This window comes from Hylaeus volcanicus, chromosome 4 (genome assembly GCF_026283585.1).
Source record: "Hylaeus volcanicus isolate JK05 chromosome 4, UHH_iyHylVolc1.0_haploid, whole genome shotgun sequence".
Lineage (NCBI taxonomy): Eukaryota > Metazoa > Arthropoda > Insecta > Hymenoptera > Colletidae > Hylaeus > Hylaeus volcanicus.
The window spans coordinates 23,237,534-23,260,599 of NC_071979.1; the positions used below are offsets into that span (position 1 = coordinate 23,237,534).

At 44.1% G+C, this 23,066-nt stretch overlaps 2 protein-coding genes across 25 annotated transcripts in view; one reads left to right on the top strand and one right to left on the bottom strand.

Moving 5' to 3' along the window:
* LOC128874710 (glutamate-gated chloride channel alpha) overlaps positions 1–23,066 on the bottom strand; it is a 115,122-nt gene that overhangs the window by 43,158 nt on the left and 48,898 nt on the right. For 23 of the 24 annotated variants that reach the window (XM_054119710.1, XM_054119718.1, XM_054119695.1 and 20 more), the window contains exons 2-4: positions 20,705–20,890; positions 3,863–4,033; positions 832–920 (exon numbers count right to left, since the gene is read on the bottom strand). In XM_054119710.1, the coding sequence (XP_053975685.1) occupies positions 832–920; positions 3,863–4,023 (250 nt within the window). In that variant the 5' untranslated portion in view covers positions 4,024–4,033; positions 20,705–20,890. Of the gene's footprint in view, positions 1–669; positions 921–3,862; positions 4,034–20,704; positions 20,891–23,066 lie in introns of all 24 variants that reach the window. The other variant, XM_054119696.1, reaches the window with a different exon arrangement.
* The window catches only part of LOC128875225 (trypsin-2-like), a 71,673-nt gene that overhangs the window by 12,664 nt on the left and 35,943 nt on the right, over positions 1–23,066 (top strand). The gene's annotated exons all lie outside the window — the stretch shown is intronic.

Consider the following 23,066-nt stretch of genomic DNA (forward strand, 5'->3'; position numbering starts at 1 on the left):
AGTGTGAATAGTTCCATTAAAACGCGTGTTTTAATGTTTTGTCGTGTTTTAATGGAACTATTCACACTTAACAAACACCGACTTGAACGTTCCGTCAACGGGAATAGTATGAATAGTTTCATTCGAGTTTTAATGTTTTGTCGTGTCGTTGACGGTCCGTGTCGTATAGGTCTGAATCGACCTTGATACATGCACAATATCTTATGTTTTCTGTTACATTACTGAATCGTGCACGATTCATTTTGCTCCGTTACTGTTACAACATGAATATCTATGGAATTAGATTGTCTATTTATATAAACCCGACCACATCAAATAATTGAGCGCAACTCGCGAAAGAAACATTCGGGACAACCTAATACGTAGTTTCGATTAGTTTCAGAGTGGTTTGAAAGTGATCGGTTGCGCCGTGTACGATCGGGCTTATTTTTAATCACGGTATCGACGCGATCGCTGGTGCTTTCGAAAACTAGCGTTCTTCCAAGAGCTCCGGCCTTGCTCCTGATAGATCGCGTTGGCTAGGAACGAGTTGAACAGGCTCGGTGCCTCCGTCTTCGGACTCTGGAGCGATGGAAGAGAATCGAGCGGTTCTCTCTCATTCGCCCGCTCGCTCTCGTTTTCGTTCTCGTGCTGGTTTAGCGTGATCGGGTCGATTTCTATATAGAGTACCCTTTTGACGAGGGGTGAGCAGTGAGCTGTGGTTGTGTGGTGCTGTGTGGTGGTAGCGGTGCCGGTGATGTTCGAGGTGCTCTGGATGGTCGGGGTGATTGGGTACGAGGTAGTCAGGGGTGTAGTCGTCTTGGCGGGTGTGGGGCGGGGGCCTCAGTGTACCTTGGACCGGGGGCAGAAGCCGCTTGTCGTAACGCGTCGACAGCAGCAGGTTGTCCAGGATCTCCTTGTCCGACTTGCCCTCCTCGAAGCTGCAACACAATGCATTGTAGCTAGCCCCGGAACCCAGCGGATCGTCAGCGATATTCTTCCGACTCCGCGACCAATTCTCCCATCTTTCTTTCTTTTTTTATCCTTCATTTCGCGCGGGCTCTGGTTCCCTCTTTGGGGACCCCCGAAGGTCGTCGAATTATATTCCCATGACAGAGAAACGAGGGAAGCGATTCTATCGCGCAAAGCCACGGGGGATGTTTCTTGCCCCGATGGGAAGATTTAGAACCGACGAGGTCGTAAACGTAAATCGTTTTCAAATGAATCCAAACTTGAGCGGAAAAAATTGCTTCCGAACGACCACTGAAATTGTATCGCTATCACCGTTTCTTTTGTCGCGACAAGGGAATGGCGTAGATGCTCGTTCCGTAATCACGGTGAAAGAGGCGAAGGAGACTTCGAGGCAAAAGAGACCCAGGAGCAGTCTCGAGCGACGAAGAGCTTCGATTAAATGCCACGAGGTTACCGTGATTGTCGTTTGCGATTTACAGTGGATGTAGAAAGTATTCGTACAACGAGCAATTTCCAAAAAAACTATGTAAAATCGTGATTTCTTAACTTATTTTTTATAAACAATGACATTCTACGTATTCTCGGAAATCTCTAGAACGGAAATACATTACAAAAAAAAAAGATACCTATTTATGTAAGTTGCGAAATTAACAAGAAAAAAACAATTAATCGATAGAAATGTTGAAGCAATAAGTATTCGCACAACCGTTTAATTTTTAAAACTTCGTTAAAAAGAAAGAAATTTACATTAATTTACAAGTATATAATACCTCCTTCGTGGGATTTCCTGTTGTTTTTATCAATTCTTTTCCTTTTAAATTATTAGTTATTCAAAGTGGGATCTCCTTCGATTCCTCTATTAGAGCCTTTTTTAAAATTACTTTACTGGAAATTTGATGTTTTCTAATTCGTACGAAGCGGTAAACTAATGTGTTTACGTTACAAACTCTACTCTAAATGGTTCGTCATAAGAATCGTACAAATACTTATTGCTTCTATACTTTTACCCACTTTTCGCATTTTTCTATCAATTTCACAAATTCCATTAACTAGTAAATGTTGTTTGGACTATATCTATCTTATAGACTTCCGAGAATATGTAAAATATCATTGATTATAAAAAAAGACATTAAGAAAATACAATTTCACACAAATTTTTAGGAGAAATTGATCGATGTACGAATGTACATTCTACGCGCACTGTATACAGATAGCGGCATGTTTTCGTAGCCTTCTCCCGGTTATAACGGGTCTCCGTAGTGTAAACAAAACGAAACGATACGATCAACGTGTAATGCCACGATCGGTATCGGGGGAAAAACGCGAATTGCTTCGAGATCGACCTTCGAGGTGTTCCAAGTTCGGTTGCTCCTTGAACGCCACTCGACGGTGCAACCCACACCGAAGGCATGCGTTTATTAAGAGGTTTGTAATTCGATCAATAGGATAAGTGATTTTAGAGATCTTTGGATCGTAGTAATCGAACGTTACGATTAGCTGTAATAAGTGCGAAACGAATCGTGAGAAACGCGCCCAAGAACGTGTCTTTTGGATGAGATACTCGGACGTTTCATCAGCGTAGCTTCGTCGAGGGTCAAACGACACACCGATACATCGGGATAGGTATGGACTAAGTTAGGTGACGATAGGTCTGGTTCAAGGTCGCATCGAGATATCGGTGTGTAATTCGACTTCTGAAGAAACTAACTGCGATGCTGAAACGTCCTTCGTAACTCGTTTTCTACGGCTCGTTCTACCACTCATCGTCGCTAATCGCAACGCGCGATTACCCAAGGTTTGCAACTGTAACGACCATAATATATTAAACGTGAACAAATCAAACGATCTACGGATTATCTGGAGAATGTACACAGCTCTCTAAACGCACTATATGGAACAGCTTCTACCTTCGAGCGTCGCTGAATTATTCTGTAAATCGCTATTTAACGTCTGTTGCTTCGATCGTGGCTAGATCACGATCACTAGGTTATCCAAACTTGTCTACTCGGGCTAAACGTGTACAAACGTGATGCAGTTGAACGTGCGGGACGTCGGCCGAGCGAAGGCCTCGGTTAATACATCGATTCCCGTTCAATTTTCGTCGTTTCGTTTAATAATCCCGAGGTTGCCGTGGTTGCCGGCGTCGTGATAAATGTGGCTCGATGAACATCCCCGTCAGCGTCATCGTTATCGACGATGCGGTCGCGCGGAAGCCGCAGGAATTATCTTTTTGACAAATTTAAACGATAAATTTCAGCTTCTCGATTCCCGAGGCAATCGTAATTAAATATTCGTGATTCTTGCGGCGGAATTAAATTGGAACGATCCGTTACTTAACCGTACAATAGAGCGCAAGTATACGTAGTTAAAGCCGTCGTCCAAGTTACGGGAAGTCTGGCGCCATTACCGTGCCACGATGGAAGGATCGTAATGGACATCCGAAACGAGCAAAGTCCCTTCCGTCGACCGGCGTCCCAGTTAATAACGAGACAAGTTTGCGCAATATTAAACGTAGAACAAGTATATAAGAGCCTTTGAACGTGAAACGAGACGACATTAAGGGCGATTCTTCTCTATTCCATGCAAAAGGAATTGAACTCGTGACCGGTTTTAATAGAGTATCGAGTAAGGCTTCTACCGTCCTCGCTATAATGTCGCTCCCTCGGTCCTATCACAAGCAAGAAAATTTGACTACGCTAGCGTGTCGCGGCTGATTCTTCGCTTCTCGATACGGTTCCCTTCGCTGGAAAATCGATCGCGGATCGCGGCTGATTCTTCGCGAAACCGACGGAGCACGTAAACGCTCCGATGTATCCTTATCGTTCGAGCGTTCGCGAAGTCGCGAATCGAGAAGGTAAGAGAGAAAAGTTGGTCGTTGAAACTGGTGATTGTCGTATACGATAATACGTACATGTCCTCGGCACGCACGAGGGTGACAAGAGTGAGGGCAAGTGTGAGGATACAGAGGATGGTGAGGATGAGGGAGCTTGCGAGGGAGGTGAGAGACAGCGAGAGGACGGACGAGAGGCGGCCGCCACCACCCGCACACCGCCCTAGCGCCACCCAACCCATTCTATGTCATCTGAAACAGAAAGCACGTTTTCCATTATTAGTATTCCGTGTGTCATCGAAACGGATGTCGTCAGACAGGAGCGCAGCCAGAAATTAGCAGGGGAGATGGCGGTTCGATATTAACGGGGACGCGCGCGTCGCGATGCTTTCCATCCGCGTTCGCGTGACAAAAGAAAGAAAAAAACGTTAAAAAAGAGAATTGAAAATATTTTATGCAAACTTCTTCGAAATCTGTCGCGTTATTTATTTAACCATCCGACGCAGGAACCGAGTCACTTTTTATCGACGTTCGTTTTAAAGTCGCATTCATTTCAACTGTCTTCGAGAGCGTCGAACCACGTATTAACATCGTAATTCGATCCCCTAGAATACATGTTATCGATACATTTCTAAAAAGCATTTAAAAGAAAATAGAATCAGAATAAATATTATTTATGTGTACTTCCTAAGAGTATTTTTTTCACCTTCCTTCGGTATTTAATATTTTTTTTTCTAAACAGTTTTGCGATACTATTTATTTTGCAACAGTAGTACTTGGAAAGAAATATTAATCAAAAAAAAATTGGTTACAAGTCATTATTAACATGATAATAATATCTGCAAATAAAAATTTGATTTTAACCCTTAGTGCCCTAAGTTTCAAATTCGATACCGAACTTTTTTATCGATTTCGCACTCATTTCAACAATCACTCGCTACAAGACTGTTTCTAAATAGCCCGGTAGATAAAGTGTTAATAACGAAGCGGGTAGTAAATAAAATAAAATAATAAAAATCCAACAACATCCTCCAATTTTGTGGCGGAGCGTATAACCTTTGTAATTCGCAGGATTTCGGTACCGAGGTGGAATGCAGAAGGAATTCATCTTCCAGCGTTGAAGATCGCTAACCGGTAACTCGATATTCTTAGCTTAATCTTGTCGTAGCGTGTCTCGAAGCTGGAAGGAGTTTGTTTTAATCCCCCGCGCCAGGATGTCTGCGACGCGAAACATTTCAAAAGCCCTAGTCTACGTCAGGCGTCGGTCGTTTATCCTCGTCTACCCTTTGATAAGTAATTAGGCGGCTCGCAAGTTCCAACGATTGCCCCCCGGGCCGAACTTCGAGTTTCGAACATGAGCGCTCTGACCTCGAAGTCCACACAGTGGAAATGGCGAAAACGCTTAATCAAACGACGAGACTTCGGGTACGCTTGTCGCCGACTGTCTCGTAAAATCGTCATGCATACGAGAGCTCGATCCCAACATTAGGTTTCCCTTCAACTTTTCCCTCGTCCGCTATAATAGACTTCCATAAAGTCTTCAAAAAATTGAGAACATATACGTCAACGTCAAATTTTCTACCTACTATTTTCTTTGAGAGACGAAGATAAAATAGCGATAAATTTTCGCAACGTCGGTTCACGCGTTCCTCCCTCTCCTTCGCTCGAAAAGACTGACACAAATGACTGAAAATATTCGGCCGGTATACAGACGCCCCTAACGTGTTAACAGAACGGTGAAAGGTTACCCTTCAAAGACCCGCGGATACACTTTTCATCCAGACCAGACGACTCTTTCCGGCGAGAATGTACGAACAGGACGGAGGGACAAGAAACTCGGGAGTTTCAAAGCTCGGATATTATGGCTACATTCCGGAGGTCCTTTTACGGCCTTTTTGCTCGACCTTTGTCTCGGAGGTTTACCGAAATTGCGATACAAAGACACTCGACCTCGTGACTAATATCCTCCTTTATTTTATCTCCAACCACGGCTCCTTCTATCGTTTAGATCGTAAGACCCTTAGACCGCGCTGAAAACGTACTTCCATCTGTTTCGTCGACGTCCTCTTCGAGACGACTACCCGCACGCTCGTGCCAGGGCTCGGAAACTCGCACGTTCGAATGTTTGTCGAGCTCCCATGTTTGACGACACATCAAAGCACTCGCATCCAACACGATTGGAGCGCAAAGTCGTTCGTGCCGCGCTGCCGCGTATCGGATATCTTCGAGAATGCCCGGACCACTGTCTCCTCTCGTTCGTCGAATCCATTGAAAATTTTCCTCGCTAGTTTAAATCCCGGTTCCCGGTTCGCTGATTGAAGAACTCCGACAAAAGTTGAAACGCGAGTTTCATCGTTGGTCGTTCAAAGTTCGACTCGATCGACCGGGATCGTCTTTTTCACGTTTCCGCTTCTTTCGACGGCCACCACCACAATTTATGCAAATTCCATCAATACCGCGCGAACCGGTAATGAGATTTTCAATATTGATGTCGAGGCTCGCCTAAAGGCAGACTTCTAGCGTGTTTTGACGAAAATTGATTTCGTCGCAAAGTGCATTTCCGACCAGTTTAAAGTAGAAACGGAATCGTTAAAAACTTTACAACCTTGTCCTTTGAAATTCAATTAAAGGATATTAAAGGAAGACTATCGTTTTCTTGCGATAAATAACTCGCAAAACTAGCGCAGCGAATGTCGGTAACTCTATTTGCGACTTGACGTATATCGAGATACAAATAGATGCATCGTTCCGTTTGCAATTACGACTGTTTAATCGGTAAATAATCGGCTTTACGAACTACGCGGGAGGTCTGCAATCGAGGAAACCAGAAACTAGTCTTTGCCCACGTCAAATTGACAATTACTGTCTACCAGCTCTGCGGCTTCTGATCCAATATAGCTAAGTCTGTACAAGTATCAACGTTTAAACGCGACGACGTTCGGTGGTTTCGTTCGTCTCGACGGTTGTTCCTAACGTAAGCAAATATTGTGTAACAAAAAATATTTATTGCCGGGACGAAGACGTATCGGTGTTACGGTTGTCGATGCAACGGCGAGACAGCGAATAAGTTTCCGTTTACGGCGTAAACACGACTGTACGTTCGCGCGTCTCGAAGTTTGAAATTTCATCCTGCACGCTTATCGCTTTGTTCCTCGGGGGTTCGAACGCGATCCATTCGTGCCGGTTCCCAGAGATCCCATCGGACTCCCGCGCGGGTCTCATTCCACGTACGGAGACGATAACGGTACAAACTAATTTCTGCGTGGCACGGATGCTCCGAACTGTTGCGAACCTTCCGTCTGGAAACCTCGCGCCGCGATTGCGCTCCAGAGTTTCCGCATATAAGAGGCTGGAATTAAACGATCACCGGGTGCAGTTGCAGCTAACTGGGTTTCGTAGCCGGTAAATTTAAGAACAGTCTTAATTGGCTGGCCAAGACACGGATAAAACGAGCCGCGAGAGAGAAGCGCTTCAGAAAACGGAGAACCGACCGAGTTAAGAAGTTCCGATTTTATATTAATAACGACCGCGGAAGAAGAACTTCCGGAGGATTAACTCGAAATCGTTCATCTTCGAGGAGCCGTCGAAACTTTAATACCTTAACAGTACGACGAGAGAACATGCTGAAACTATAAGCTTCGATAAAGAATCGCTTCTGCGGAGAACACGATAGACGTTGCTTCTTTCTAGAAAGGAGAGGTCCCATGTATGCAAGTTCGGGCGGCGAGCACGAGTAACGTCCACTTGAAAGTGTCAACTCCTCGCGCAGAAGGGTCTGATGGAGCCAGGCGAGCTAGCACAACGAGCCACGAACACCTAAACGAGCACGGAATCCCGAAAAAGGCCACGCACCGTCATCGCAACGTGCGGTCGACAAGGGGATGTCATAAAGAATTGCTAAATACCAACCTCGACAATTTTTCTCGGAACTTTGCGGAAGTAACTTCAATTGATTCCTGATGCTTCCACGATCAAAATGATATCTCACGTCGCGTAAATCGGACTATTTTTAACGAAATTATATGCAAAATCTGATTGCATAATTGAAAAGTTATTTCTTTTGCTCGCTAGTAGGAACGTGTTTTCGAACAAAATCCGGCGAGCACGGACAATTTATTGCTCGAGCACGAGCATCGCATAGATGGGACTTCACTGTTACTTCGCAAATGGCTTCAAACATTTTGCCAATGAATTTTGCCAACAAATGAAAGTACGAGAGATACACCGAGGTATCTTCAATTGTCACTCCAAAAGGGAAGACCAGATTCTCACGAACCAACACTCATTCCAGTTCTACTACTTCGATTAATTCGGTTGTCGTTAACGTTCGCATCCGAAGTGAGCATATCTGAAAGACATTCTTTCAAATACAACTCAGTTATTTTGCTCACGCCGTAACACTCGCCTTTAACGAAACGAATCATTTGGTCGGTCGAGAGCACGGAGCTGCATCCAAGTGTTCCGACCGCGAATAATTCGAATCGAGTTTCCAGGGAAGGCACTCTAACCCGAGGCAGCGCCTAAAGACGAACCAACGCACGTCGGCGCGAGTTAACGTCGAGGCGTTCGAGGCTGCTTTCGTTTACCAAGCCTAGCCGGTTTCCCTCCCATGGATCGAGCCTCTTGAAGCCAGCCCGAGGCGTTCGCAAAAGTGGCGCGCGTTTGCTCCCCGAGAAGCTTAAATCGTGCCAGACGGATTCGCGCAGCCATCAGAAATCAACCAGTTGCGCGTCTCCGACCAATCGATACGGACGTTTCTATCTTCGTCGACGCGCGGCAGCGTACGGAATTAATTCCAAGTAACGACTGTGAAACTTCCACGCTTAATTAGCATGGACCAGCGAGCAGGGATGAGGAAACACGGACGCCGGGAAAAAGCGGAACGCGCAAACAGGAGTTGAAGAGGAAAAAATTCATTTATTCAACGGTTCCTCCCCGTTCTCCAGAGACCGAACGAGAAATTCTTTTCATCGACGGGAGGATGAAATCTCGACTCGCGGAGAAAGCGCGTACTCGGGCCACGGCGAAACGACCACGCGAAACAGCCGAATGCAGAACTAGGTAGCGAGATACCATAAAGGATAACGATACCTCCAACGCGGAGAACAATTTCCTTCCCGATACCGCGATGGTTTCAAATTCTCGTAAATAACGTAGAATAGGTTACGCTGAAAAAAATCAGACCGATGACAAAAAGTAGGACGCTTCAACAAAAGCAAAGTAATATTTCACGAGCAATGAATAGTTGATGTCTACGACCCTAGAAATCACAACAAACAGGATCGATGGTAGCCGAGCTGCGACCCGTGCAAACCGATATTTTCACGCATTCGTAATTCACTGGACACTATGTATATCGGGACGGTTTGACGAATTCTGGTTCAACCCAAATATCGTTCCACGCTGCACTCCGGCTCATTGAATTCGTGCCAGATCATTTCATTGTATTCCGCTACCATCGGAAGCTTCGCCGTTTCGTCCGCGTGGATCGGAAAGCACGATTTTCAATTTTACCGCGCGATAAACGCGCCGTTTGAATGTACACGATGAAGTCATGTGCATCCTGTCGCTCTCGACATTGCCCAATTTAGACTTATCGGGCTGCGAAGCCAATTGCGATAATCCCTCGACGGAACGCCGACTAACGACTCGCTCTCGGAGTCGATATTTTTTGTCGCGAGCCGAGGTTAAGCGTCGAAATGAAAATGAAAATTTTGATCTTTCGCGATACCTTAACGACGGTATTATCGATGAATTTACGAGATTTCCGATGGAAATGAACCACTGTTAATTATACGATACTAGAAAAATCGGTCGTCGTCGAAGCTAATCCAAATAAGGTTTGGGCTTGTTTTCAACAAGGAGATTTCGTTTAAAAATTTCCTGTCGCGTTCGAATATAATTCGTTATTTTGATCCGCGGGTCCTATGGACGAGATTGAATCGCGATTTTCAATTCTCCTCGTAATCGGGGGAAATCGAATTAATTCCCGACCGATAGTCGCAGCTTAGAGAGTAATCTCCATCGGAAAAGCCTCGCGATAATCGCGTTACCGGTGCGGCAATTCGTTTAAGAACGAAGCAGCTGCTACGCTCCTGACAACAACGATATTCTTTGGTTTACCTATACGACGTTGCTCGGTAACCCTTTGGCTACGTAGAACGTATATATCCGTCCTCGAAAATTAATCACTCGGTGCTGTACACTAACTGTTGAAATGTGCAATGACATTTACTGAGACAGACTGTATGCTTCAAAGGGGAAATAGATTTTTTTAGTGATTTGCATGAATTTTTTTTTTAGCAAGAAAGGAATGTATATAATTTAATGAAACTTTGAGAACGTTTTATACAGGATATCTCAGCATCGGTGGTACAACCGAGAAGGAGGTGATTCTACATGAAAAAACAAATCGTAAATGAGGGATAAAATTTTTTCATTTGAGGTTTCGTTCTCGAGAAAATCGGTTTTGAATATTAAGCGAGTACGGGTACACTTAACTATGGCCTAGATAGAAGGATCTCGATACAGACTTTAAATTCACTCTAAATCCGTAAACAGAAATGAGTAATACAGCACATCATCTTGGTACTAATGATACGAGTACTACTTACAAGTGACATACGACTTGTATCGGGATCCATCCATCGAAAAGTTTAGAAAGACTTTGCCCTCCAGAATGTACGGAAAACAGCTACGTTTTTAGGTGGCAGCTGATATTTTCCACATTTTCCGAAGAAATACTTCCAAAAAATTACAATATTTACTTGAATATATGTATAAAACGTTCTCAAAGTTTCATTAAATTCGTAGTCCTAAACCTATTTTTCCCCCTTATGATTCTATCTACCATTTTTCTTATTCCTCTACGACGTTTCTTTTTCGCTTCTCAAAATTATTACGTTACATTACGTTACGTTACGTTGCTATAAGCGGTTGTATTCTTTCATTAATACAACATTTTGTGTTTCGAATAAACATTAATTTGCAAAAGGACAATACTAACAAATCCATTTTACCTGAACTTATTAAATCCTCGCTCAGGAACGATACGCTATCCATTTGTTCCTCAACGAATAAAATAGAATAGTTTCGAGCGACACGCCCCATAGAATTTCCAACAAAAATCGTCGACGCGGCGAAAGGGTTAATCACTTTTCTCGCTATAGATACACCGATGCCTCGGTGGCTCCCGTTCCAACGGCTTATTTCTCGCGGGAAATGCTCGATAAATCGTGCCGTTGTAGCGCTTTACGAAAGTCACCGCACCGCGAAATCGCGTAAATTGTGCGGTCATAGAACGTGTCTTTTAACGATAATAACGGTGGGGGAGTCGATGCACGACGCTCCGATGTGCACGCGTTCGGGACCAGCTGATACTTATTTTCCGCGATTCGCACGGTACGGTTTCGGAAGGTTGCCGCTGACGTAACGCCGTTGTATGCGTAAAGGGTCGACGACACGGAGCTGTACATCTATAAAATTTTAACAACGATGCTGTTACGGCGTGAGCGACATAGCTGGTTGTATTTGAAAGAACGTCTTTCTGGTATGCTCACTTCGGATGTGAACGTTAATGACAACCGAATTAACGAAACTATCGAGGTAGCAGAACTGTAACGAGTGTTTAACAATTTTAGTTTCTACAAGTTAGTTGAATCGGTGGTGGTGCGTGAGAATCTGCTCTTCTTTTTTGGGGTGACAATCGAAGATACCTCGGTGTATCTCTCCTACTTTCGCTTGTCACTCCTACATTTTCAAAATGCACCCTGATTGGTACTTGGTTTAGAAACAAGGCCCAATCAGGGTACTCAGAGTCCCACACCACCCTCGTAGGTACGCCTTCACCAACGGTCCTGGTGGCAAGGGTGGCTGGTTACCTGGTGTCTTGCGGAATGCCACTGCCACTCGTGGGTTTTTCCAAGTTTACGACAAGGACAGCTGCTGAGGATCGGAACCACGCGAAATTCTAAACACCTCATCGACGGTCGCAACTACGTAGATTGATATCGACGGCAATATCAGCATAAATTCAAAAACAGCCTAGCTTCGCGAGCATGTTATAAACTATTGTTGGCCTTCCGTTTAGCGTTTTATGTCGCTCGAAATTTTAAGACTCGATGGCAATTCTAACTGTACATATGTATAGAAAAATGTTAAAAGGCAAAATGTTAAAAGGCAAAATGTTAGAAGCCATATTTACAAGGTAACAGATGCATCGATTTCGAGTTAATTACGATCGTGGATGAATCGAGGGTGAGGAGCTATCTTTGAAGAGTTCGTTCCTTCGATGATTTTTCCTAAATAAATTATGAAATTTCCTCTGGTACAAATTTTCTGTACCAAGCGGTTCCGTACCGTTTGAACGGTTAGCAGGGTAAGCAAAGCGCGTCGATTCACGTTCACGGATTACTTTAGCGAAGGTATAGGATTACGCGCGAGGGTTGACGATCACGGAAACGTTCGCTTTCACGGCAAGGTATAACGCGCCTTTCGTAGTCAAAGGGTTTAACGATGGACGATTTAAGAGGGGACGCGAACGCTAGAGCGAAGATAGCGATAGTTGGTCGTGACAGTGGTCGTGGCCAGTGCTAGTCAGACCAGCAGGCGGGTAGGTACGAGTAAACTCTACCACCAACCGTACAGCTGATGTTCGTTCGATCAATACGGGGCGTTGCGGCACGAAACGCTATAGAGTATGTCACGTGGCTTAGCCTGTCCCATTCTGAGTCCGCGGCTCCTTTCCACGGTGCACTCCCTCTCCCTCTCTCGCCTCACCCCTTCCTCTCACCCTTATCCTTTGCAGGATACCTTTCGTGGCCCGAGGCTTCCTTTTCTTGGCTGGACGATCCACCGTGGAGGAATCCTTTGCCGGAAGAATTCTACCACTCTCTCCTTCCTGTCTCTCGTCGAAGATACTCGATCATTATCTGCAAGTTTTCCTTCCAATTCTCAGGATTACGCGATAAGCGTGCTTCCTAAACAGTAGTCGAGGTCTTCGTCGTTGTCGCAGGTCTTGCATTTGCGAAAGCAAAATTAACCTTTAACACGTTGGCTGCCAAAACCGATTCATCCGACAACGTCTGCAGGCCTGAAATTTTAAAACGATTCTAATTCTAAAACGATTAGAGACTATAGAATCTAACATTTGTCGTATTACGTATTTTTGTATCCTCATAAAAATGTACGAATTCTATCCCAATTTGATTTCGTCAACACTTAGTTTTTATAATGAATTGTTGAAGTTCCTTAGCGAAAAGCTCCGTCAACTATACATGGCGGCCAACGTGTTAAATAATTGAGGATGTGGAGCCCCTATCTGGTTCTCCTGCCAACGATTAGATCGGAGTATCTGAATCGTGCGTATTTTTTTGCTCGATGCATCACAGGACAGGGAAATTAATTAATGAATTAATCGAAGGGTGGTACGCGTTTCTTTTTAAATTAGTAGAGTTACTTTTCACGAGAAAGGTCTTCCATCCCGTGTCGTTTCTTTCCTTTCCTTCGCGGAGATATTCGATTATTAGCCGACATTTTTCCTCTTGATTCTAGCGATTAAACGATAAGCTTGTTTCCCGAGCGGTAGCCAAGGCTGTTATCGTTATCGTGCACCGGTGAAACCCCTCGACGCCTCTCCTTTGTTTAGCGCGTTACACTCCGTGATTCGCTCGATTCACGTGGCAGGCGAATTGAAAGAATACGAGCCGCGAGTTTTCTTTGTTCGCCAGCTGTCGGGTTTTTGCGCGGTTTCGTGATCTCTTAGCGGATTATTTCAGCGCGCCACGCCGCGGCTCTCTCTCTCTCGTCATTTTTCGCGATGCTGCTTAATTAAGCCTTGTACCAGCTACAATGCGTTACATTCATTTTGTATACATAATTTTACAGTTGAGCATTTCGTTGGCAGTTAGCAACAGAAGCATTCTGAATTGAAAATGGTACCGTGTGCAAAGGTCCGACGACGGAGCATCGATAATTAAATATAATTCCGAATGAACGTTCGACGAGTTGTTGTTTCGTTTCGATTGGCGAAAGGATTCGCGGAAGAGGATGTTCCTTCGAAAATTAACGGGTAGACGGTATCTGGCACAGCAGACACGGAGACGCCATTCGCTCGCCCGCACCCGCACCCTTCTCGCAACGTGTCGCCCCGAACTGGGACGGACACGTGATATTTTGAGTAACGCAATTTCCACGGAAGCTTTCATTCAATTCCTGTAATTAAGGAGCGATGAGGGATAGCGCCCAGAGACGAGCCGAACGAGAAACGGTTTCCCCTTTTCAAGAGGCGTTTCTTTGCTTTTCTAACGAGACTGCGCGCAAATAACGCGTCTCCTCGAGCCACGGCGAAAATTCCCCGAGGAGATTTGAAAATACTTTACCTCCTTCTGCTTCTCGTTCGTGCTCGATAAAATTACGCGATTCGCGAACTGATTTTTTTGCGTTTCCTTACTTCGACCGAAATGATACGCCGGGGGGCTCTCTGTGTTCCCCGTTATCTTTCACGCTATTTCCGGAACGGCATCGGGCCGAGCGATGCCGCAAAAACGCTCCTATGGTCCCGATCGCTTATCTACGCGGACTAGAAATGGACGAAATTTGAATCGAATAGCGGATTACGAATGAAACCGACGGGTAGCGTCGGTTCTTTCGAGGCGTTAACTTAACGGAACAGTAATATATATATATATGTATTATGTATTATACAGGGTGTCCCAAAAGTCGGGGAAGAGCCGGAAATGGGGGGTAGCTGAGACGATTCTGAACAACAATTTCCTTTGCAAAAATGTCGGATGGGGCTTCGTTAAGGAGATATTAAGAGAAAACCCCGACCAATCAGAGCGCGCGTAGACCGTTGGAGCGGCCGCGGTAGCGAAGGCTACGCGCTAGGCGGCAGCGTCAATGTCCTTCGATGCACGTCGAGTCACTTGTTCGCGTGCGAGAGCGGCTACCTAGCGCGTAGCCACGCCTACTGCGGGCGCTCCAACGGTATCCGCGCGCTCTGATTGGTCAGTGTTTTCCGTTAATATCTCCTCAACGAAGCCTCGGACAACAATTTCGCTAAGGAGAAAGTTGTTTCAAATCACCCCCTGAACCACCCTTTTCAAGGACCTCCAACATTTTTGAGACACCCTGTGTATTATAATAAATGTAGATAGCAGAAAAATGAAAGAGGTGGTTCGGGGGATGATTTGAAACAACTTTTTCCTTAGCGAAAATGTTGTCCGAGGCTTCGTTGAGGAGATATTAACGGAAAACACTGACCAATCAGAGCGCGCGTAGACCGTTGGAGCGGCCGCGGTAGCGAAGGCTACGCGCTAGGCGGCAGCGTCAATGTCCTTCGATGCACGTCGAGTCACTTGTTCGCGTACAAGCGCGGCTGCCTAGCGCGTAGCCTTCGCTACCGCGGCCGCTCGAACGGTCTACGCGCGCTCTGATTGGTCGGGGTTTTCTCTTAATATCTCCTTAACGAAGCCCCGTCCGACATTTTTGCAAAGGAAATTGTTGTTCAGAATCGTCTCAGCTACTACCCCCCATTTCCGGCTCCTCCCCGACTTTTGGGACACCCTGTATAGTGTTCAGGCTATTACTAGCCAGTGTGTTTTCTCGTAAATGGTACATATGACACAAAAATGAAAGAGGAAAAATTTATACTGTTTTTTGTGTGCAACGTAACCAGGTATATAGATCTTTCGTATTTACACTTTTTTCTAAGAAATGAAGGTGACCTTCAGTTTTTTAAATAAAATGGTATATTTTTTATACAAAAATATAGTAGAGTATCGAATTCTAAATAAAAAAGTATCGACCTTTATCAGCCCTAAACCTCACAGGTAACGAGTAATTTCACTTTATTACTTGAACATGTTTTAGAACGTAATATCAAGATGGAGATTCAACCTTGTCACAGTTTTGCGCGGATCTCCTGACGAAGCGTTAAGGTGACAGGGATGATGTTTTCTCTTTACGTAGAATTCCTAGTACACTTGTTTGAATCTCCATCTTGATATTACGTTAAAAACATTTTATTGCCCGAGTTACTGCATTCATTTCTTTGTAAATCAAAGTTTTTCATAAGTACATAAAATGATACATAAAATGAAACGAAACTATCATCAAAGTTAATAGTTTTAAGATTCGTGACAATAGAATGCTAAGAAAGCATCTCGAGTTGCTGGTAGATACCAGAAAATAAAAAGGCCTCGAGTGCAATGGGTTAATAGAGACGACTTTCCCCGATCCGTCTTGAACACGGAATCCCCTATTTTGCCAGTCCCAAGGAAGTCGATAACATCACGCAAAGGTGAAGGTGCTGAATTATAGTAGCTAGGTTAAGGACGAGATTTTAGCCCCGCGAATGCGGGTCGCCGCGGTATCGCCATGAACCACTTAGCCGTTCGTTCGAATTCTCTACGCGCGTGCTGGAGAAATGATATTCTAAATTAATACGCGGAAAGTAAAAATGGAAATTCACCGTCGAATAAACTTTCGTACTCTTTCGTACGTTTTAAGATAGAGGCAGCTATCTCCCGAAGAGGACCATGAAATATACTCGAAACGTTGATTGTTATCGTCTTGAAACACTGTTCCGTTGTTCGGAAAATAATTTAGTTTCTTTGTTCATGCAAAAACAAAAACATTTTTGTTTGTAATATAAAAATATCTCGTTGAATTACATATTTATACGTTTAGGTCCAATACCTTTGGCCATCTTTCTGTTCATAAAATCTCTGATTTTCATTCAACAAAACCTGATCTAAATGATTCATGACGTTATCATTTAAAGTAAACGTTTTTCTATATAAAAAAAAATTCCAGAGGCTGGAATAAATAACGATAGAACGCACAAGATAAACAATTACACTAAATGAACTAAAACTTTTCAAATATATAGTGATTATATTGCGGATGCTCACGGAAATTTATATCTGCCCAGAACCGGATGAAGAATTGAAATTTAAATGAAAGCAATCTAGTAATGATCAAGAGTGGACGAAATACGAAATTACTTTCCGAACTGTCCAGTAGTAGAAAGAGACTCCAAAGAACAGGGGTTCATCTATCGAACGTATAAGCTTGTATCCTACGCGTCGCGTATTCTGTCTGGCGTCTTCGATTTTCGACGACTTTCGTTCGCGGCAAGCGGGGCTAACAAGCGACGAAGTTCTGTTACGGTTCGAGAAGACGTGCTCGCTTTTAAAAGGCTTCGGGGAAAACTTTGAAATTTCCATCGACGAGCCTCGATTCGTGACTACTCGCTGATCGATCTTGTTAGCCGTTGACTTCTCGCTTTGTCAGCGAGAAGATCGAGGCGCGACGTTGTTTCCCTAACTTTCTCTATATAGTTATCCACGCACCGACAAGTTTCCGACGGAAGCGAGGAGACAACGACGTGCGACACGCCTTCGACAACTTCCTAATTTTCGAATTCGGCCGGCGTCTGTTAGACGTTAGATTGTTATCGGTCCTAGCGTGAAGCATAATTCGCTGCAGGAATCGGTCGGCATTTTCAAGCTTTAGGCCGATCGGAAACGGCGCACCGATCAGTTTCAAACCACTCTAAGGGTCGATTCAGACTATACGACACGGACCGTCACGTTCCGGCAACGGAACGTTAGTGTTGCTAACCGTTTGCGCTTTTTGTTTTATCTAGATCCACGGTCGGATGCAACTATTATAGTTTTAAGGTCGGTTCAGACTATACGACATGGACCGTCACGTTCCGGCACCGACACGACAAAACATTAAAACACGCGTTTCAGTGGAACTATTCACACTTAACAGACACCGACCTGAACGTTCCGTTAACGAGAATAGTGTGAATAGTTCCATTGAAACGCGTGTTTTAATGTTGTGTCGTGTCGGTGCCGGTCCGTGTCGTATAGTCTGAATCGACCTTAAAACTATAATAGTTGCATCCGACCGTGGATCTAGATAAAACAAAGAGCGCAAACGGTTAGCAACACTAATTTCGAATCGGTTGCGCCCGTGTGCGATCGTCCTTACTCTCGCGTTCCACGAAAATAACGATACGAGAAATTCGGTGAATTTTCGGTTCTCGAAAACTAAAAGATCTAAGCCGGATAATCCAAAGAAATCCCCGCACGGACCACAGGTGCCGCAGAGTTTCCGGGCAACTCGCGAACTTATTGGCAAGCCGAGAAACTCGAGCGACAAGTTGGCGGGACGGGGAGCGATAGGAAAAGAAATATGGCTCCCGAACCGAGATCACGAGTTTCCAACTTTTTTTGTGCTTCTTGTCCCGGCCACCTAACGAGATTAGAAAAAAACAGCTTTATCTCGAGTGGTCGAGTAAACGAACCGACCGAATCGGAGACCGAACGACAATTAGGTTTCCTGCGTTTCCAGTGTTTCCCTAGTGGTTGCTAGTCGTCGGGTTTGATCGCGCTACGTTTGGAAGATTCTTTCGCGAAACGAGACGTGTCGCGGACCTGATTCGAGCAAACGGATGAGAAAAGGAAGAGGCCCGGTGCGGAGAAAGTGACCCCAAGTTGATTAATCACAGCGTGGCACGAGTCGCGTTGCTTCCAAGTTGGATCACGCAACGACCAAGAGATGGACGAACGGAGGAACAGGTTAGGGACAAGGTTACCTAACGCGAACCGTGTCCCTGGGACTGGCTAAAATCGCCCGATCGTCTTTTTTCGAGGTAACGTTTACAAAATAAATTAATACGCACTTGGTCGAAATTTCTATCGCGTGTTCTTCGTACTTGATTACAAAGTTTCATTATTTAAACAATATTTATCGCACGATTACGCTATACTTTGTATTAGGGGGACCAGAAAGTAATGTCGTTTCTGTGAATGTCAATACTTGTTTATCGTATATCTGCTCATTGTATACCAGTTGATTTTTATCGATCAGATATTGAAAATTTGCACACTGGATGGCAAAAGGTTGTTGATAACGAGGGCGATTACATAATTGATTAGAAATAAAAACTTGTTATAAATCGAAGTGTCGTGTCTCTCTAGGAGCCAACGATCTCCTATCCGCCCCCAGATTCCGTAATCTCTTATCAACACTTTTAAATCGAGGCTTCCTAGGTAACCTTACCACTGCTTTACCCAGCGTAAACAAGACAAGTATCGATTTTTAGAAACTATAAAGACATCGTTCCCACTACGTAACGATCTTTCCGACGAAGATCACCGGTAACGATGATTACAAAGCAGCTGTAACACGCGCAAATATCGAGGTATTCCGTCCAGGCTTTTGTTTCGTTTTAAATTCAAATTCGCCAGAGTATAGACGTGATCGCGAATATGGAAAACGGACTCTGTTCGAAGGGAGAAGCTGGGAGAGAAAAGAAGGCAAAGTTGAGAGAGATGCTTGCCAGGATACGCGACCTGAATTATTCAGTTCGATCGGTCTCTCGAACCTCGAGATTTCCGATGGATCGCGGGGCTTGTATTCGAAGACTCGCGTGCTTTGATGTTTTCTTCTCGGATTCATTAATCTTTTCTTCGCGGAACCGCGGTTTGCCGCGAACGCAAAAAGAGGCGAATCTCGGGGCTTGTAAATAAGCTCGAACGGGTGAATTCAGGAATCGAGGCCCGCAGGCTGTAAAGTTAGCTCGAACAAAAATTCGCGAAATATCTTCTCCGGGAATGTAGTCGAACGCAAATTGAACCTCGAAGGCGCTCCCCGACAGAGGGAATCCACGGAAATCAAGTTATTTCATGCAGAGGGGCTGCTTCGACCGCTTTGATGTTTGACGAACCGTGAACACGACTCCCGACGCATTATTAGTCCGTCGTAAAATAACAAGTTCCCCCGAGCTCGTTGCTCATTTAACTTTGACGCCTACCGCTCTTTCTCCTTTTCTGCTTTTGATAAAGCACCATGGATTAACAATGTCCCTCGTTGCTGTACAATGCGACGACCGAACCTTCTGGAATCGTTTGTTCTTTTTACGCTGGTACTAATTACGAGTCGCGACTACTATTGTCGCGTCCTCTTTATCAGTGGAAAGATTTTCCACCCTATCGAACTTAAAAGAAGAAGTATTAGGAATTCATAAAGGTACACCCTGTACAACCTCTGTCGCAAAAATAACCGGAGTGGCTTTAAAAACACTTCTATTGTGTTCTAACAGAACACGTTAGAAAATCTTGACACGATCATTTTGTTTAGTGGCGAGCAATAAGGCCGTTTAAATAGACATTATTTCATACTTTTCATGGCATTTTCTCATACTTAGAAGTAGACTTGCGGATCTTTATGCAAAATAAAATCTTGGCGAACCTGACTACAAAAATTCAATCTAAATAGGAACTTATTTTATTCTGCAAATATTATGACATGAACTCTACTTTCAATCTTTTTTATATTCTTCCATATTGTTTGCATTTTGTAGTTTCTTGCACATTCGAACGAAAATTTCAAAAATTTGAATTTTAAATCTGAGTTTTTTTTTTAACCCTTTGCGCTCGAGGCCTTTCTTCTGCTATCTACCAGCAACTCGAGATGCTTTCTTAGCATTCTATTGCCACGAATGCTAAGATTAGCATTCGAAGCAGCAGCAGAATGCTCGAATGAGATCTCTAATTTGAGATTTGAGAATCAGGTCACCTTTGCTTCAACCACAATCATTTTATTGGCACTTCGAGTTCCAATGAAATGAAACCTAAAGACAACCTAGTCACCTGAGAGTCATCTCTCGAGTGCAAAGGGTTAACTTCCGAAAAAATTTGAAAAAACGGTGCTGCCTCTTTATTGATCCACGCTTCTCGATTGCTAAAAATCGCAAAGAAAACGGTGGTTCCACGGCACTTAAAGACGCAAAGACTTCTCCTCGACGCGCTCAAACGTTGGATCGCGTCCACGTGTAACAAGGGTAGGTTTGAAAGCGAGCACGGGAAACAAACGAACTCGCCGCACAAAGAAGAAAGAGCTTACCTTAACGTGAGATATTTGGCTGGTCGCAATGGACGAGGCAGGCTGTTGCTGTTCGTTGTGCAAGTTTTTACTTCAACTTTCGCGGACTCTCATCTTCCTTCTCGCCGCTTCTCTCCACTTTCGCGAGGCGGAAGGCCCCTTCAGTGGCTCATGCTGCTTTCAGCATCGACCGGTCGTAACTGCCATCTGAAAAAAATACACAACGAGGCTAAGATTTCCGAGCGTGCTCGTTAGCTCCGCAACTTCAACGGGAATCCCGAACGAGGAATTACTATGTATTTCCCAGCACGTACATACATAGTGCGCGTCTCGACTGGTCCGCGGCAATCCCTTAAATAAATCGAACAAACGCACTCGAGGCATTTTTTTCTGGTATCTATCAGCGACTCGAGATGTTTCTTGACATTCTATTGCTACGAGTTCCAAGCTATCGAAATTTTGGAACAAGGTCACACGTTTACCTCACCGGCAATCATTTTATTGATACGTCGAGCTCCGAAGAAATTGAACCTAAAAACTTTGGTATTGTACTTTGGCTGCGTGAAACCTAATGGCGACTGAGAATCACCTCTCGAGTGCAAAAGGTTAATATAAACACCCGCGCCAAAACTCGAGTTCAATCGTTGGGGTGTCGGTTCGTTGTGAGACGACCTCGATACATAGTGAATGTGCTTGCCTCCCCGAGTCTTCGTAGAGATAGAAAAAAATTCATTTAACACGTTGAACGCCACGTCACCCATACATGGGTGACAGAGTATTTCACTAAAGAACTGAATAAATTAATTCTAAAAATGGGAAGTTAAAGAAAATAAATCTGCATAGAAGTTGTGAATTTGGCGAAGTCGCAAAAATAAATACAAATTTAAATTCAATACAAATAAGTTTCAATTGTATAAAAACGAAGTGTTAGGCTCGTATGTTTCACAAGTATTAGTCTGGCATAATCAACGTGTTAATTAAAACTATAGTATTTTATTTATTGCTTCCACCCATAATCCAACACTTGCGATGACAAAGTCATTGTATCGTACAGTCCCTGACATAATAAAATGTCAAGTGCGAGTGCTTACGAACCCCAAGGTATTCCTAAGAGCTTCGCTCGTGTCTCGCGTATCGATAATTGGCGATATCGATACCGTAATTCCGTTTGCCATCGTTCTTTTGCCGTCGAAACCGTTCACGCCTCGATCGGGAACGAATAATGCTGAATCGAAACTGTAATCTCCACGGAAATCTCGTTTGCTGACTGCTGCTTCGACCCTCGGTTCGCTCGCAGCGGTTCGTCTCGCGGAACGAGGTTCCCGCGATGAACGTAACCACGGCCGGAGTAATGGGTGATTTAAGGAATCCATTTCGCGCTGTTAACCCTTCTAGGCTAATCTTTAATTAAGACAGTATCGTGCGAATTAACTAGTCGTGGCCCACGCAGATCCTCGAGCTTCCGAGAGGATCGCTTTACCGCCGACAACACCGTAAATCGGATTTTCTGAAATGCTCTCAACCCTGTCAATATTCGTACTCTCCGGATCTATTAACCCTTTGCACTCCAGGCCTTTTTTTCTGGTATATACCAGCAACTCGAGATGTTTCTTAGCATTCTATTGCCATGAATTCTAAGCGATCTAGATTTCAGAATAAGGTCACCTTTACCTCGCCGACAATCATTTTATAGACATTTCGAGGTCTAAACAAATTAAACCTAAAGAGAGAATATTGCTGATAGATTTGCTGCCTGAAACCTAATGGTGACTGAGAGTCACCTCTCGAATGCAAAGGACTAACAAACTCCGTAAGTAGAATTGGCGAGAAATGGTCAGACATGAACGAGTTGTATTGTACCACAGATAATATGAACCCTTTGCACTCGAGGCCTTTTTTTCTGGTATATACCAGCAACTCGAGATGTTTCTTAGCATTCTATTGCCATGAATTCTAAGCAATCTAGAGTTCAGAATAAGATCATTTTATTGACATTTCGAGGTCTAAACAAATTAAACCTAAAGAAACATTAGGTATTGTAGATTTGCTGCGTGAAATCCAACGGTGGCTGAGTGTCTCGAGTGCAAAGGATTAACCCTTTATTTACTGAATCTTTCGAAAAGTTTTTCAAACCTAGGCGTCCATCCATCTTGGTCTTGTATCGTCTTATAGAGTTGTCTCTAACGAGCTTCCAAAAGAAAAGAAGCTTGTGCTGCTATCCAACAATTAAATTAAACGAACTTCATAGAAGTGGACTTGAAAGTCACAATAGTTTCCGAAGCGTTTAATTAGTACAGTACCATGAGAAAATTTATGGTAAACTAAGAATTAAAGAAAATTGTCCGAATTAAATGTGTACACTATAAATACGTACACGGAAAGG